Genomic DNA, 15,242 nt, shown 5'->3' with positions numbered 1-15,242 from the left:
ATGCATCTGGGTGTTGGCATGTTTGGGTTCTTCTTGTTTGGGGTTCTCTGTGCCTCCTGAACTTATGTGACCTTTTCCTTTACCAGGTTAGGGAAGTTTTCTGCCACTATTTCTTCAAACATGTTCTCTATCCCTTTCTCCCTTTTTGCCTCTTCTAGCACACCTGCTATTCTAATATTAGATTATTCTAATATTATTCTAATATTAATGTTAGGTTTCACATTGTCCCACAGCTCCCTAAGCTGTCCTCCTGTTTTTTAATTGCTTTTTGGTTCTCTGAGTGATTTTTTTTCAATCCTGTCTTGTAATTCACTGATTCAATCCTCATCTTCCCCTAATCTGCTGTGTATTCCTTCCAATATGTTCTTTATTTGTGTTATGTCATTCTTTATTTCCTACTGTTCTTTTTCATAGTTACTATATCTTTTTTCATGCTGTTGAGCACCTTTACCATCATTACTCTGAACTCTGTTTCAAATAAATTTATCTTTGCTTCATTTATCTCTTCTGGAGAATTCTCTTGTTCTTTCATTTGGGGGTTGTCTCTTTGTTCTTCTCATTTTGGCTCTCTGTTTGGGTTTGTAACTATGTATTAGGTAGATCCTCTATACCTCTCAATCTCTAGTGCAAGACAGTGTCAAATGCTGTTTCTGGCTAATTAGATCAGGCAAAGACTCAAAGCCTCCAGAGACAGCCTCTGCTTACAGACTGACAGGATTCTGATTTGAATTGCCCCCAGGCAATTGTCCTCAGGTGTGGGGAGAGTTTTTCAACAGCGTGGAGCAGTTGCTTCTTGTTGGAGGCTAATGGTTATTTCAGTCTCTTAAGTGGCCTCAGGGCAAGGTGTTTTCCAATAGGGTAGGTCAACTGTCTCCCCACATCACCCTCCCGCTCCCCCGCCCTGCCCCCAGGCAGGGCAAATGTCTGTGAGGGGTAGATGTTCTCTGTTGCATGAGGTGATGACTCAGTTCAGGAAACTAGTGATCTCTGCCTTCTGAGCTCTAACCCCTGAGTCCCCAATCGCGGTGTTTGCTCACACAGCTCCAGTCCACCCTTCCCTCCCTCTAGGCACAAGGTGGGTGGCTCCACAGGGAATTTTGTGTGTTTTAAGAGGGTGCCTGAATTTTCAGGAGTCGCTTTCTGGTAGGCAGCAACCCCACTGCTTTTCACAGCCAGATGTTAGTGCTCTCTGCTGGGGGGCCCAGCTTGGTGATTAGATCCCAGAGTTCTCAGTGGCATCCTCCACAGCTGCAATATCTCTCGAGAACTTCAGCTGCTGTCTGTGGGTGCCTGGCCAGCCCTTTCACCCTTCCACCCCTCCTACCAGTCTCTATGAGGTCTCTACTTTCAGTTCTCGGGTTTCAGGGTTCTCTACTGTGAGTCTTCAGTTGTATTTTAGTTGTAATTCCAGTCTATTCCTGGGAGCATGTCTATGCAGAATCCACTTACTCTGCCGCCTTTGTCTAATTCTTAATGGATCATCCATATATTAAGTAATTTTTGTTTTTTATCTCTTTCTAGTTGATCCTGATTTTTTAAAATCATTTTTATTAATCCACGAATCTTGTAAAGCATATGGTGCTACACCAAGCCGATATATGACCTTCTTACATGTATATTCTGCCATTAGTAGCAGCAAGAAAAAGGAATTATTAAAAAGGCAAAGTCATTTACAGGTATAATATTGATAATCTTGAATTATCTATACAGAACAACAATCCTTGTTTTCTGTGGTATATATTTCATATAAATAAACACTTTATATATATTAAATGCCTTGTTTGTATTGCCCACTAAATTGTAGTAATGTTTTTATATTTTTTTGGTGCAGTAATTATTCCTCTTCTTAACTGTATGGTATTTTTGTGGTATTATAGCTTATGGTGCTGTCTTTAAAAGTCCCTATCACATGAAAGCATTTTAAAAAATTCTAAGATATAATATCCAAGATTATGCTTTATAATAAACATTCAAATTATATTTTATAAAAAACATTCTAGCCATGTCACTTAGTGCTTCCTGAATATTTTCCTTTTTATATTGCTCTACTATTAGAGCTTAAACAAAAGGTGGCATTAAATGTCAGCTTCAGAAGTTGTCAGAGAGCATTTCCATTTCAAAGTTTTAGCTTCTCTTTGTTAGTGTAATAAACTAGACTTTATCTTACTTTGTAGTATCTTTATCCATTTTTCTAATGATTTATTTTTATTTATTTTAAGCCACTAACTGTATATGCTTTGGGAGGGTTAATTTCCTGATTTAGTCCTCTAGGCTTCTGTGGATAAATCACTTAAGCTTGCTGAGTTGCAGCTTAATTGGGTCAGTGGTTGTTTTGTGTGTGTGTATTAGATAAAGGATATATTTAAAGAACCAGTACAATGCCTGTCCTCTATATTGGGGGCTCAACAAATATTGGTTACATTTCTTTTTTGCCATTATTGTTTCCCTAAATTTTCTCACAAACACCCAAGTCATAGAAAAGAGGGAATATTTTTCATGTCTGTTCATTGGATTGTTCATGGGCAGTGGGGTACCATAATTACCAGGCCAGAGTCAAATGATCACCCAAAGAATTGGCAAGGATTTTGAAGAATAACCCACCAGAACCACATGTGAGGTGCCTCAGTCCAGTTCCTATATTTTTTATAAGTGTCTTATAAAAAATATAGGAACTGGACAGACAAATCCAAATGTTGTCCAGTATACAAAGAATGGCCCATGAATTCTTTTACCACCATCTATGAGACTGAAAAATGGGAAAGATTTTCTGAATTATTTCTTGCTTTCTATTTTCTCTCTCATCTACTACAGTAGATAAAAACCCCCTGCTTAAACTGTCAAATATGTGTTGATCTGTTTAGCTTTATTGTCATGTTTTAAAAATCTGTTTTTTAAGCCTCTTTGGAGTCTTTTACTACATCTTAATGGTTATACAATTGAATAAATCAGTATAATTTGCAATTAAAAAAACCCTAAGTTTACTTGTGAATGTTTTATATGCACACATTTACATTTTTGCTTAATATTATAGGCTGTGTGTGTATGCAATTTCTTTTAAAAATATTGCCAATCAATATTTTATTAATATAGGCTGGTGTATCTAAACTAAATGAAGCTAAAGCTCTTGTGGATGAACTGAACAGAAAAGCTGGAGAACAAAGTGTGTTACTTAAAACTAAGCAAGATGAAGCAGATGCCGCCCTTCAGGAGATCACAGTGTCAATGCAGGTGATGTTCAGAGAGCAGAGGGATGCAAGCACTTGGGAGCCCATTCATACCTGATTGTTCCTCAGTATGAGAAATAACATTTTTACTAAGTGATTTGAAAACACTGCCTGTCTATGCTGAGTCTGACTGAGAGTATTGTGTGCTTGAGCTTTTGTGGAAGAACATGGTATTTTCACATTGTTTTAAATCTTAACCCTTTGCACTCGCTTGCTTTTTTCTCGATTCCTTTATTCTACTCGGGATTTAATTTTTTAAATACCCCAGATTTTATAAAGCGTGGCAGTAGAATAAAAAACTGGAGTTTCTTTTCATACAAACTTATTTATTTGGATTTTTTTATATTTCAAATTATTGATACATTCAAATAGTATAAAAAGAGCTGCTACCGATGCTAACCGTGTCGAGTCACACTCGACATCCGAGTGCAAAAAGTTAACTATTTTCTCCTCAATTCATCATATAATAATTTATCTAAAACTCATAAATGTAAAAATACAAACCTTTTAAATTTATATAGATTTGTCTATAAGCGATTTTATGTTTACCCTCTGCTACTTAAGTTGATACTGTATTTTATTTTTACAAAACTGTTTCTCTTCTCTCTCTCTCTCTCTCTCTCTCTCTCTTTCTCTCTCATCAATGAACATATCCTCAGGTGAGTATTTTAAAAAAAGCTATCTTTGTTAGGCTTCATGAGTTTTCTGTCTTTATATTCTCAATATTTACAAAATAAGTCTTTATTCATTCTATTTATATTTTCATGATCTTTTAATATTTTAATTGTATTCCCTTTGTCATTGCCTTTCTTTTGTTAAACCCTTTCAAATATTTCTTTTTTTTCCTTTTTTTTCTCATTCCTTTACAACCATCCACACAAATATTTCTTTTTTTATAATTCATAAGGATTTTATTTTTATTACTATTTTTTTATTTTATAATAAATCTTTATTGTTCAGATTATTACAGGTGTTCCTCTTTTTTCCCCCCCCCATAGCTCCCCTCCACCTGATTCTCCACCCCACCCCATGCCTTTACCCCCCGCCACTGTCTTCATCCATAGGTGTAAGATTTTTGTCCAATCTCTTCCTGCACCCCTCAGACCCCTTCCCCCTGAGAATTGTCAGTCCACTCCCTTTCTATGTCCCTGATTCTATTATACTCACCAGTCCATTCTGTTCTTCAGATTTTTTTTTATTCACTTGATTTTTAGATTCACTTGTTGATAGGTATGTATTTGATGTCTTTTTGTTGTTCATAATTTTTACCTTTACCTTTTTCTTCTTCTTCCTCTTCTTAAAGAATACCCTTCAGCATTTCATGTAATCCTGGTTTTGTGGTGATGAACTCCTTTAGCTTTTTCTTGTCTGTGAAGCTCTTTATCTGACCTTCAATTCTGAATGATAGCTTTGCTGGGTAGAGTAATCTTGGTTGTAGGTTCTTGCTGTTCATCACTTTGAATATTTCTTGCCACTCCCTTCTGGCCTGCATAGTTTCTGTTGAGTAATCAGCTGACAGTCGTATGGGTACTCCCTTGTAGGTAACTGTTTTTCTCTTGCTGCTTTTAATATTCTCTCTTTGTCTTTTGCCCTTGGCATTTTAATTATGATGTGTCTTGGTGTGGTCCTCTTTGGATTCCTCTTGTTTGGGGTTCTGTGCGCTTCCTGAACTTGTAAGTCTATTTCTTTCACCAGGTAGGGAAAGTTTTCTGTCATTATTTCTTCCAATAGGCCTTCAATATCCTGCTCTCTCTCTTCTTCTAGCACCCCAAAAATCCGGATATTGGTACGCTTAAAGCCGTCCCAGAGGCTCCTTACGCTATCCTCACACTTTTGGATTCTTCTTTCTTTCCGCCTCTCTGGTTGTGTGTTTTTTGCTTCCTCATATTCCAGATCTTTGGTTTGACTCTTGGGGTACGTTGATCTACAGTTGAGTTTCTGTATATTCTTTATTTCAGACAGTGTATGCTTAATTTCTGACTGGTCCTTTTCCATTTTTTTGGCATTCTCATTAAGGTCCTTAAAGGTCTCTTCAAGTTTCTCAGCGGTTTTTAGAAGATTCTTGAGTAACCTTATAAATGTGGTTCTGAACTCTGTGTCATCCAGTAGTTTACTTTCCTCCATCTCTCCAATTCGTGACATGCTTCTGTGTCTCCGCATTTTGGCTGCCTCCCTGTGTTGATGGAGTGGTTTTGTGTGGTAGGTGACCTATAGGGGCCAGTAGCTCAGCTTCCCCAGTCACCCGAGGTGGTCGCTCTTGGTACACCACTTTGTGGGCTGAGTGCAAAGTCTTGGTGTAGTTAAGCCTTGATTGCTGTTGGTACACTGGGAGGAATTGACCTCCAGGCCAATTGGCTGTGAGGACCCGCTGTGTCTATAATGGAGGAACTGCTGCACTGGAGACACGCTTATGGTGCAGGACTTGTTTCAGTGGGGCTTTGGTGCTCACTGAGTCCGCCTCCCGAATGTGTCACTTATGGAAGTGAGGAGTTGAAATCTGGTGTCTCACACTGACCACTAGGTACACTGGCTGCTGGATCTCCAATGGGGTGCAGTTCAGCTACTGTCTGAGGCCACCCTGCAGGAGCTACAGCAAGAACCACAGTCCTCTCCTCCCTGCTTGGAGCTTGGAGCCTTTGGAGCTGTCTGCACTGGGTTGCAAGCTTGCTAGGTTAAACTGCAATAGAGAAGGCCATTCATATGCAAAAGCTGCTGCTTGGAGCTTGGGTGTGTTTGTAGATTGTGCGGGGTGGAGTCTCAGGGCGTCACTAGGCTAGGGCGTGGCAAACAGCGATGGGTGGCAGTGAGCCGTCTCTGCCTCTCCGACCGCGTCCCCGCGTCTTGCGCCCCAGCACAGCAAATGATTATTCTTGCGTGCAGCTCTGTGAGCAAGCCACCCTCACTTTCCCACCCGATGGCAGACAGTTCAGGTTCTCCCCAGAAACTGGATTTCAGAGAGATCGGGAGCTTGTCTCTCTTCGGGTTGAAGAAAGCAACTCCTGCCATCAGCCGGGATCTGCCGCCAGCCCGTATCACGCGTGCGTCCCCGTACCTCAGTTTTTCAGCGCTTGTGCCCTGAATGCTCTTTCCTCTTTCCATCTAGTTGTAGAACTTCCACTCAGCCAGCTTTCCCATGGTTCTGGGTGATAGATGTTTTGTCTTTTAGTTGTAGTTTCGAAATTGTTGTACACGGCAGCAGTTTGGATGTTTACCTATGCCGCCATCTTGGATCTCTCTCCCACACAAATATTTCTTTTTTGTCCAGGTATTCTTTTATGTCTTCATATCCTCTCATGATGTTCTCATATGTTACCTTTTTGGTTCCTCCTTTCTTTTCAGTCCTCACCTGAGGGCATATTGATTTTTATTGAGAGAGAGAGAGAGAGAGAGAGAGAGAGAAAGAGAGAGAGAGAGAGAGAGAGAGGAGAGAAACACACCGATTGGTTGCCTTCCTTATATATCCCAACCTGGGATTGAACCCGCAACCTAGGTATGTGCTCTGAGCGGGAATTGAGCTGCAACATTTTGGTGTACAGGATGACACTTCAACCAACAGAGCCGTTGGCCAGGGCACACTCAATGCTATTTTAATTCTTGATGCTTTGAAGTGAACTGTTTTGTTTTTTCTCCCTTGAAATCTTTTAGATCTTTGTTTTCCTTGTTCTGAAAGTTATGACTTCTGCCTTTGTTTAGGTTTATTTTCATTTAATGTGTCTGATACCATGTGGGTTCTATCCACCTGAAAACTTATGGGTAATTTCCTTAAATTATTTTTTTGATAATTCCTTTTCCTTCATTTCTATTCTGCCTTTTAGAATATTTATTATTTTGTCTTGGAGCTTCCTGGTCTAGCTCTAATTTTCTTGTTTTCTAACCTGTTTGCTTCTGTATAGCTTTGCTTTAATTTATTCAAAATGTCCTCAACTTTATTTTCTAATTCTCCTAATGAATTTTTCATTTCTGCTATCATATTATTTCTCAGGAAGTTCTTTTTTGAACCTCTAAATGTTTCCTTTTGGGAGTGTTCTTTTTTTTGTTTCAGTGAAGCAATATCTCTACTTAGCTCTCAGAGGATATTTTATGAAATTTCCTTTTTCTCGAATATAGTATATTTTATTTTGTCTTTCACTCTTCAGTCTGGTCATCTTCATTGGAAATCTGAATATGGGAAGGGGACTTACATATTGTGAGCTCTACAAGAGGGTTGTCTGGACTGATTTGAATTACATAATGAAAAGGATAGTTCACCTGATAGGTCAAAATAGATTCATTGGCATATGGGAAATTTTTAACATTTCCAGATAATTGATGGTTATGTACACATTCAGTGTTTCCAAGATAATTTTATTGAGTCCCTGACCTGGTAAGTGATGTATCAGAAAATCAAATGTAATTTTCATATTGTAAAACTTTTTTCTGAATGCAGTTTAGAACTAAATTAATATAAATATTTATTTAAAGCAGCAGGCAATTTTGATTATGAAAAATATCTGTCACATACCTCTTAAATTTAAAGAGTGATTTGAAATATGAAAAAAAAAAGTGAAGGCTAAATGAGGATAATACTAATTATATATTCATAAAAGGAAAACATTCAACACTATGGTGTCTGTGTTCTCTTAGACTAGTGAACATGAGTAATATACATTGACTGCTGTAATACTCTTTTCTCTGGGACATTCTAAGAAGAGGTTTTTCTAAGACTGTTGCTAGTTGTATTAGCTGACAGAAGAATAAGTGTGTATGTCATAAGTTAATTTTGCTTAATTGAAAATAGCAGACATTTCTGTTTATTACTTTATTTAAAAAAAAAAAGGAGAGGCAGCTTAAATACCAAACTGTGCAACTTCTAAAGTTGGTGGCATGAGGCATGTACAAATTAAATATAATAGGAACTCAGAATAAGGGTAACTTCCATTTGGAAAAGAAATTTAATAAAAGAAGGTACACATCAGCTGGGCCTTTAAAGAAGATTTTGATTGTGGAGATAAAGAAAATACTTTTCCTGTTTAGGAATGGTAGCAGATACAAAGGGAGAGAGGTGCTTGTGGAAGGTAGAAAATTCTATTGAACTGATGATGTGTAAGGTACCTGAAGAAAGGAATGGGATATAGGAAAAGTTGGTTCAGTGATTCTCAATTTTGATTATAGATTGGGACCACCTTGAAAGTCTTTAAAAATATCTGTGGCCTAGCTGCATCCAGAATAAATAAATCAACATACTTGACAGTAGGACACCAGGCATTAATTTTTAAGTTCCCTGAATGATTATAATATGTTTGAGAACCTCTGTTGTAAAAAACCTCTTTGGTTTTTCTGTTAGTATAAATAAACCATATACAAGCATTCATAGTATTCAAGCATTTTTATGTATGTAGGACACTTGATTTTGCTTTTAGGAGCAAGCAAATAATTCATGTCTTATTTATATACTAGAGGCCTGGTGCTTAGATTCATGTACCGGTGGCATCCCTAGGCATGGCCTGCGGGGATCGGGCCGAAACAGGCCTGGTGCATGGATTCGTGCACTGGTGGGGTCCCTCGGCCTGGCCTGCAGGGATCAGGCTGAAACCAGAAGTCTGACATCCCCCGAGGGGTCCTGGATTGAGAGAGGGCACAGGCCAGGCCTAGTGGGCCTCTTATATGCATATAAGATCTGTGGTTTAATTTCTTTCCACATACCCTCCTCCCCCTGTCCTCTGAGATTCATCAATCTGTTCCATGTGTCCATGCCTGTGCATTGAGCGTCTGCCCCTGGTGGTCATCTGCGTCATAGTTACCACCGAATGGTCGGACGGTTGGACACTTAGCATATTAACCTTTGTAGATAATTTAGTATCCTTTGAATTTTTACTAATTTTGTTCATATATTTGCCATAAAATTATTGTTATTTGCCATCAAATTAATTGATATCAATTAATTTTTCTATAAAATAAAGTATAGAAACTTTTAATATACTATAGTCTTTAAGAATTATTAGTCTCTACTATTAGAATTATAGAAGATTTCATTTTTAGTTCCTTATTTATGAAATTAGCATAATAGTACTAAGCTCTCTGGTTTGTTTATTGCAAGTGTTAAATGTGTATTATAATCATTTTCTAATTTATGTATTTCTGACTTGTTTAGTTTACATATAATAAGCATTTAGTGCTTTGCTGTCCAAAAAAATGAAAACATATAAAGCATAGGAACTTCCTGATAGTAAATAGAGTATATTGAATCATTGATTTTCCAGGTTCTTTAGAAATTCTGATGTCAAATTAGAAAATCATTTAATAGAAAATGTCATTTTGAAAAAACTTACATTTTAGGTATCATGCTTTTAAATATCGAGTGCATTAAAATTTGTGGAAATTCCATTTAAATATTTCTGTAGGATGCTAGTGAGCAAAAGACAGAACTTGAAAGACTGAAGCACAGAATAGCAGATGAAGTTGTTAAAATTGAAGAAAGAAAAAACAAAATTGATGATGAATTAAAAGAAGTACAAGTAAGTTAAAAAAAGGAAACACTGTAAGAGCCATTTACATTTTTTACTATCAGTTGTATATAGGAGTTTAAACATTATTTGCTGAAGTTATTTTCTAATAGTATTATCAAATGTGGCTGTAACTAGAATATTATTTGTAAAAGAGAAGCAGGAAGAGAATTCTCCCAGGAGAAGTAAGCAAATTAACTGATGGTAATAAAAATATAATCTGTTTCCTGTGAATCATGTTGTTTTGACTGTGGAGGAAAAAAAATGTGTTGTAGGTAAATTAAGACAAACACTAAGGCTCTTTTTCTTGAGACTTGACTAAATTAACTAACTAGTCTTAGAATATAAAGAGCTTTGAAACTGGCAAAACAGTCTCAAAACAAATTAGATCTCCCAGATTAGAGTGATGCTGTTATGGCAAGGACTCTTACTTTCTTAACTTGAACATTTTGTACTTTATGTTTTAAAGCATTTTGATATTTGAAGAGAAAGCATGTTTAACTAGAGTCATTTTATTAAAATGACAAATATGCAATGATTTGTAATGAGCTAACAATTTTTTTTACGTATATGTTTTGAAATTGAAAATGCCCTTTATGTCTTTTAGCCTCTAGTGTATGAAGCGAAACTAGCAGTTGGAAACATTAAGCCAGAATCTCTTTCAGAAATTCGCTCACTGCGTATGCCACCTGATGTAATCAGAGACATTCTTGAAGGAGTTTTAAGGTTGATGGGTATCTTTGATACATCTTGGGTGAGCATGAAAAGGTAAGTTTTTGAATTTGTGAAAAATGTTATTTCATCAATGCATTACACATTCCTTTATATTTTAAAATATTTGTTATTTTGTTTCTCAAATTGAACTTCATCTAATTATCTGGTTGCAGCACACTTTGCCCTGATATTTCAAGATGCTCTATGTAACAATGTATCGAGAGCTACATTTTCCTTTCTCCATAAGTGGTTGTTAAAAGTGTCAAAAGAGGAGAAAAGGAAAGCCTTAAAATCTTTTAAGAATGTCTTGATAAATATAATCATTTATTTGGTACTCACATCATGTTTACTGTCATTTACTGATGGAGAAAATATAGTCACTAGCCTCAGAGAGTTTTGCACTCTTGGAATAGTAAGAGAGAGTGAGAGCTCCATAAGTAACAAGAAAAATGCACACTAGGAAAGACTGAGTCTTTTTTTTTTTTTTTTTAATATTTTTATTGATTTTAGAGAAAAAGAGAGAGGGAGAGAAAGAGAGAAAGATCAATGAACGGAATCACCAATGGGCTGAGCCCACAACCTGAGCATGTGCCCTGACTGGGAATTGAACCTTGACCTCCTGGTTCATAGGTTGACACAATTACTGAGCCACTCTGGCCAAGCTACTAGGAAAGACTGAGTCTTAACTAAATATGCAACAATGCAGCTTCAGGTTTTATACTATAGCAGTGTTGTTATGGTATTCAATTACATTTTAGGATTTAGATTGGTAGTAAAGTCCTTTCCTATCTGGAGTCGGGAGAGATTTAGGTTCAGAGAACACTTTAAATAGCTTAGAAAGCAGAAAAATTTCTTGCATATCCTAGAACATATGAGTACCAACTAGTTCACATAAAGGGATGTGGGTAGAATAACAGGATTGTAATTTCTTTATTTTATTGCTACAGGTTATTCACAGAATATTAGGAAATTTGTTGTGCATCTTTTTGTAGTTCCTCCTTGTTTATAAAAAAATGTGAATAGTCCATTTCAAGCTTACATACTTCAGTCCTCTATTTTTTGTTAGCTAATAGATTAAAATGATTGCATATGCCATTTTGTTAAATTGATATTTTTGTAAGAACTAGCAAATGTTATTTAACCCCATTTGAAGTAATATGCTTTAATTTTAGTTTCCTCGCAAAAAGAGGTGTGAGAGAAGACATTGCAACCTTTGATGCACGAAATATTCCAAAGGAAATAAGAGACAGTGTTGAAGAACTTCTTTATAAAAATAAAGGATCTTTTGATCCAAAGGTAATTTTTAAAGTTATGCCATAAAGTCTCTTTCAATGCTTTATAATATTCTGCAAATTAAAAGTGATGACATTATCAATTGCTTAGATTGTCTAATAACTAAAAGTTTAAAAAAAATAAGCTCTACATATTATAGGTAGAAAGCATTTACCACCAGAATTAGGTTAACTAGAATACAGGTTGGGGCTGTGGTGCATATTTATTAGTATAAGTGGTTTTTAAATCTTACTCTTGTTTGTCAGTGGTAAGGTCCCAGTCTACCTTATCAAGTCCAGCTTGCCTGGTATGTTTTTCTTTCTTCCTGTGTACTGGTCATATAATAATTGATGTCTGTGTTAGGGTACTTGTATCTAATTTTAGTAAATAGTTTAAACTCCATGATTCTAGTATGTGTTTTAGATCCCTTATTAAAAATGTTTTGTACATCTTCTTTGACCCTAAAAACCATGTTTTGAAATTGCTTTTATTTAATAAATATGTAAAGAGAAAGAATTGATGCTTAAAATTGTTGCAGACAGATATCGTCATTACAAATGTGACTAATAGAATATGTTGATAAAACATCATTATATTAAAGACTGTATGAGATTCAGAAAGATTTTTAAGCAAGAAGTGAGATATACCTTAATTAAATAGCAACTCACTTTGTTTTTATTTTAGCTATCCACCAAAACCTTCATTTGTGAAATAAATGCTTAAGTAAAATATGCTAGAATTAATTCTGTAATTATTTGAAAATAAGTTAAGAAGCTGGATAACTGATGGTTTTTTCAGAATGCCAAGCGTGCCAGCACTGCTGCGGCTCCGCTGGCTGCCTGGGTCAAAGCCAATGTGCAGTACTCCCATGTCCTGGAGCGGATCCAGCCTTTGGAAACCGAGCAGGCGAGATTGGAGTCGTAAGTGTCAGAAAATACAAACAGTTCTAACCTTCATTTATTTTAATCAATTTAATGATTTAGTTATATTATTAGGATTTCTTGTTTATATCTAAAAAGGAAGCTGAAAACATTAAATCATATAAAATGAGTTAGCTAATTACAAATTCAATGTTAAACAGACCAAGAAGAGAAAAACCAATTAGAAGGAGATGGAAAGAAGAACCAATAACTTTCCTACCATTATTATGTTGTTGGAAGGAAAAATTGGTAGAAGTTCTTTTAGAAAGAGCTAAAGTTTTGTAGAGGGATAATATTAAAATATAAAAAAGTAGCTTTTGGAAATAGTGGGCTTTTATATTTGTTTTCACCTTCTAAGTTCTAGGAAATGTTTAGTTTGTAGTTTCTAAAACATTGTCTGGGCAGGCAGGGGAAAATTTAACCATTTTTCTTTGGGTTTAAAAATATCAATTTGCTGTTGTTACTAGGCCAGCATTGTATTTTATCTCCTTTGTTCTTATGCAGACTAAGAGGTATGTTATATTCTTGATTGTTCAGTTTTTGACATTATTCTTATTCTAGACAAGGAGGGTTTTTTTAGCCCCCTAAACTTTATAATTTTCTTAATGTAATTTTGTGAAATTTTTGTGTGAAATTTATACATTATTTTGACTATATACTTTCCACAACTGAGACATGTTTTATATTTCCTTTCTTGGAAACCTCTTCATTGTTCTTAATAATTACCTCAGATTATTCAGTTTATTATTTTTTCTGTTTACATATCACATATTTATCCTCAGTCTTCCTGTCAGACCCTAAAACATATTCAGAATCTATGTGTTCTGTTTACTTTTTTCTTAGCATTACCCATCCTAGAGCCTTTCCCCCTTGTGTTTCAATGTGAATTAGTTCTTCCCTAGGCCTGGTGCTTACAGCTATTATCTTGAGATTTCACTTCACCATTTTTCTGGGAAGTACCTTTGTCTCTTTTCTGATTGCATTCTTTTGTTAATGCCCTTGCCTTTTTCTTAGTTTAGTCCATTTTTCTAGAGCGCCTCTTTCACATTAACTTCCTAATCAAAGGTAAATAGGATGAAAAATTTTTTGAGATCTTTCAATGTCTAACATTACCTATCTTATACTATTATGTGTGATCAATAATTGGGCCGGGTTTAGAACACTGGGCTAGAAAAAGTTTGATCTCACAATTTTGAAGGCTTTATTCTATTGTGGTGGTTCTCCAAGTGTGGTTCCTGAGGCAGCAGCATCAGTGTCACCTGGGAACTGGTTAAAAGTACACATTTTTGAGCTTCAATCAGACTTACTGAATTAGATACAATGTGTGGGGTGCAGAGTGAGGCCTTTCAGTTCATGTTTTTTAAAAGAATTTTTATTGATTTTCAGAGAGAGAGGAAGGGAGAGGGAAACATTGATGTGAGAGAGAAATATTGATCGACTGCCTCCTACACACCCCTTACTGGGGATGAGCCCACAACCTGGACATGTGTCCTGACTGGAATGGAACTAGCAACCTTTGGTGCATGGATGATGTCCAAACAACCAATCCACACTAGCCAGGACAGCAGTCTGTGTTTTGACAAACCCAGGAGATTGTGCAATGCATAAATGCCCAGCATCATGCAACAGTGTGGCCTGGCCATTTGATAGCAACTCTCAATGTTTGTGGGTATTTTGGGGGAAAGAGGTCAGTCATTTCTGTAGAAGAATCCTCATAGTTTCTGCCTAGGGTGTGGGTAGAATGGATGGGGGTGGGTGAGGGGTATAAGCTTGACTTCCAGGATTGGGTTAAGAAGATAAGTCCGCTCTCACTGGGGGAGGCAATCTAAGGTCAAACTCTTTATAATAATCCTCTGTTGTCTACATTCCTGAGCATTTCAGAGGTACCAGTTTACATTTCCTGAGCATTTTAAGTACCTGTTGTCTACATTTTAGAATTCTTTCAGCTTCTCTTCCTGAAGCCATTTAACTTGTGTGGCTTTTCTGGTATGTTATCACCTTTCAAAATTTCATTGAATTACTCTTTTGTAATACTTTTCTCCTTCGTTACCTTTCTTCTTGTACATTTATATCTTTTTTATTCTCTTGGTTTCATTCTGTAGAGTTTTAGAAGAGATAGTAGATAATTGACTATGTTTACCATTTTTATCCAGAGATCTACACACACAAGTATTTTTAAAGATAGGCTCCTATAAGTGGTATGGCTAAGTCAGAAGATACATTTTTAACTTTAGCTTTGCTTTTCATATCAAATTCTAAGTAAAGGTATTATGACTACTGGATTATTAATAGTTTTCATTGTAATTTATTTACTTCAAAATTACATTTTAAGGTGCTAGTGCTGCATTTTGTTGGTATCTAAAATAGAATAACTTTTATAAAATTCAATTATATTTTAGAAATTTGAAGAAAACCGAAGACAGAAAAAGGAAACTAGAGGAGCTTCTTAATTCTGTTGGTCAAAAAGTATCAGAACTTAAAGAAAAGTAAGTTAAGTTTTAAAATGCATTTTGGATATTTGAAAACATACTTCAACTATTTTTTTATTTTTGAAAATCTTAGTTAGAATTACTGTTTTCAATTCTTTTTGTTATTTATCACTAAAATTGGGAAAGGTATAAAATAATATA

General features: G+C 35.9%; 1 protein-coding gene across 1 annotated transcript in view; it reads left to right on the top strand.

The window, feature by feature from the left end:
* DYNC2H1 (dynein cytoplasmic 2 heavy chain 1) overlaps positions 1–15,242 on the top strand; it is a 178,840-nt gene that overhangs the window by 132,113 nt on the left and 31,485 nt on the right. The window contains exons 54-60 of the mRNA XM_079788478.1: positions 1,522–1,676; positions 3,091–3,228; positions 9,605–9,718; positions 10,314–10,474; positions 11,593–11,716; positions 12,491–12,612; positions 15,012–15,098. Of these exons, the coding sequence (XP_079644604.1) occupies positions 1,522–1,676; positions 3,091–3,228; positions 9,605–9,718; positions 10,314–10,474; positions 11,593–11,716; positions 12,491–12,612; positions 15,012–15,098 (901 nt within the window). The remainder of the gene's footprint in view (positions 1–1,521; positions 1,677–3,090; positions 3,229–9,604; positions 9,719–10,313; positions 10,475–11,592; positions 11,717–12,490; positions 12,613–15,011; positions 15,099–15,242) is intronic.

This window comes from Cnephaeus nilssonii (assembly GCF_951640355.1).
Source record: "Cnephaeus nilssonii genome assembly, chromosome: 13".
In the NCBI taxonomy this organism is placed as follows: Eukaryota; Metazoa; Chordata; class Mammalia; order Chiroptera; family Vespertilionidae; genus Cnephaeus; species Cnephaeus nilssonii.
Note: the sequence above shows the minus strand (reverse complement) of the source record. Positions and strands in the feature narration are given on the sequence as shown.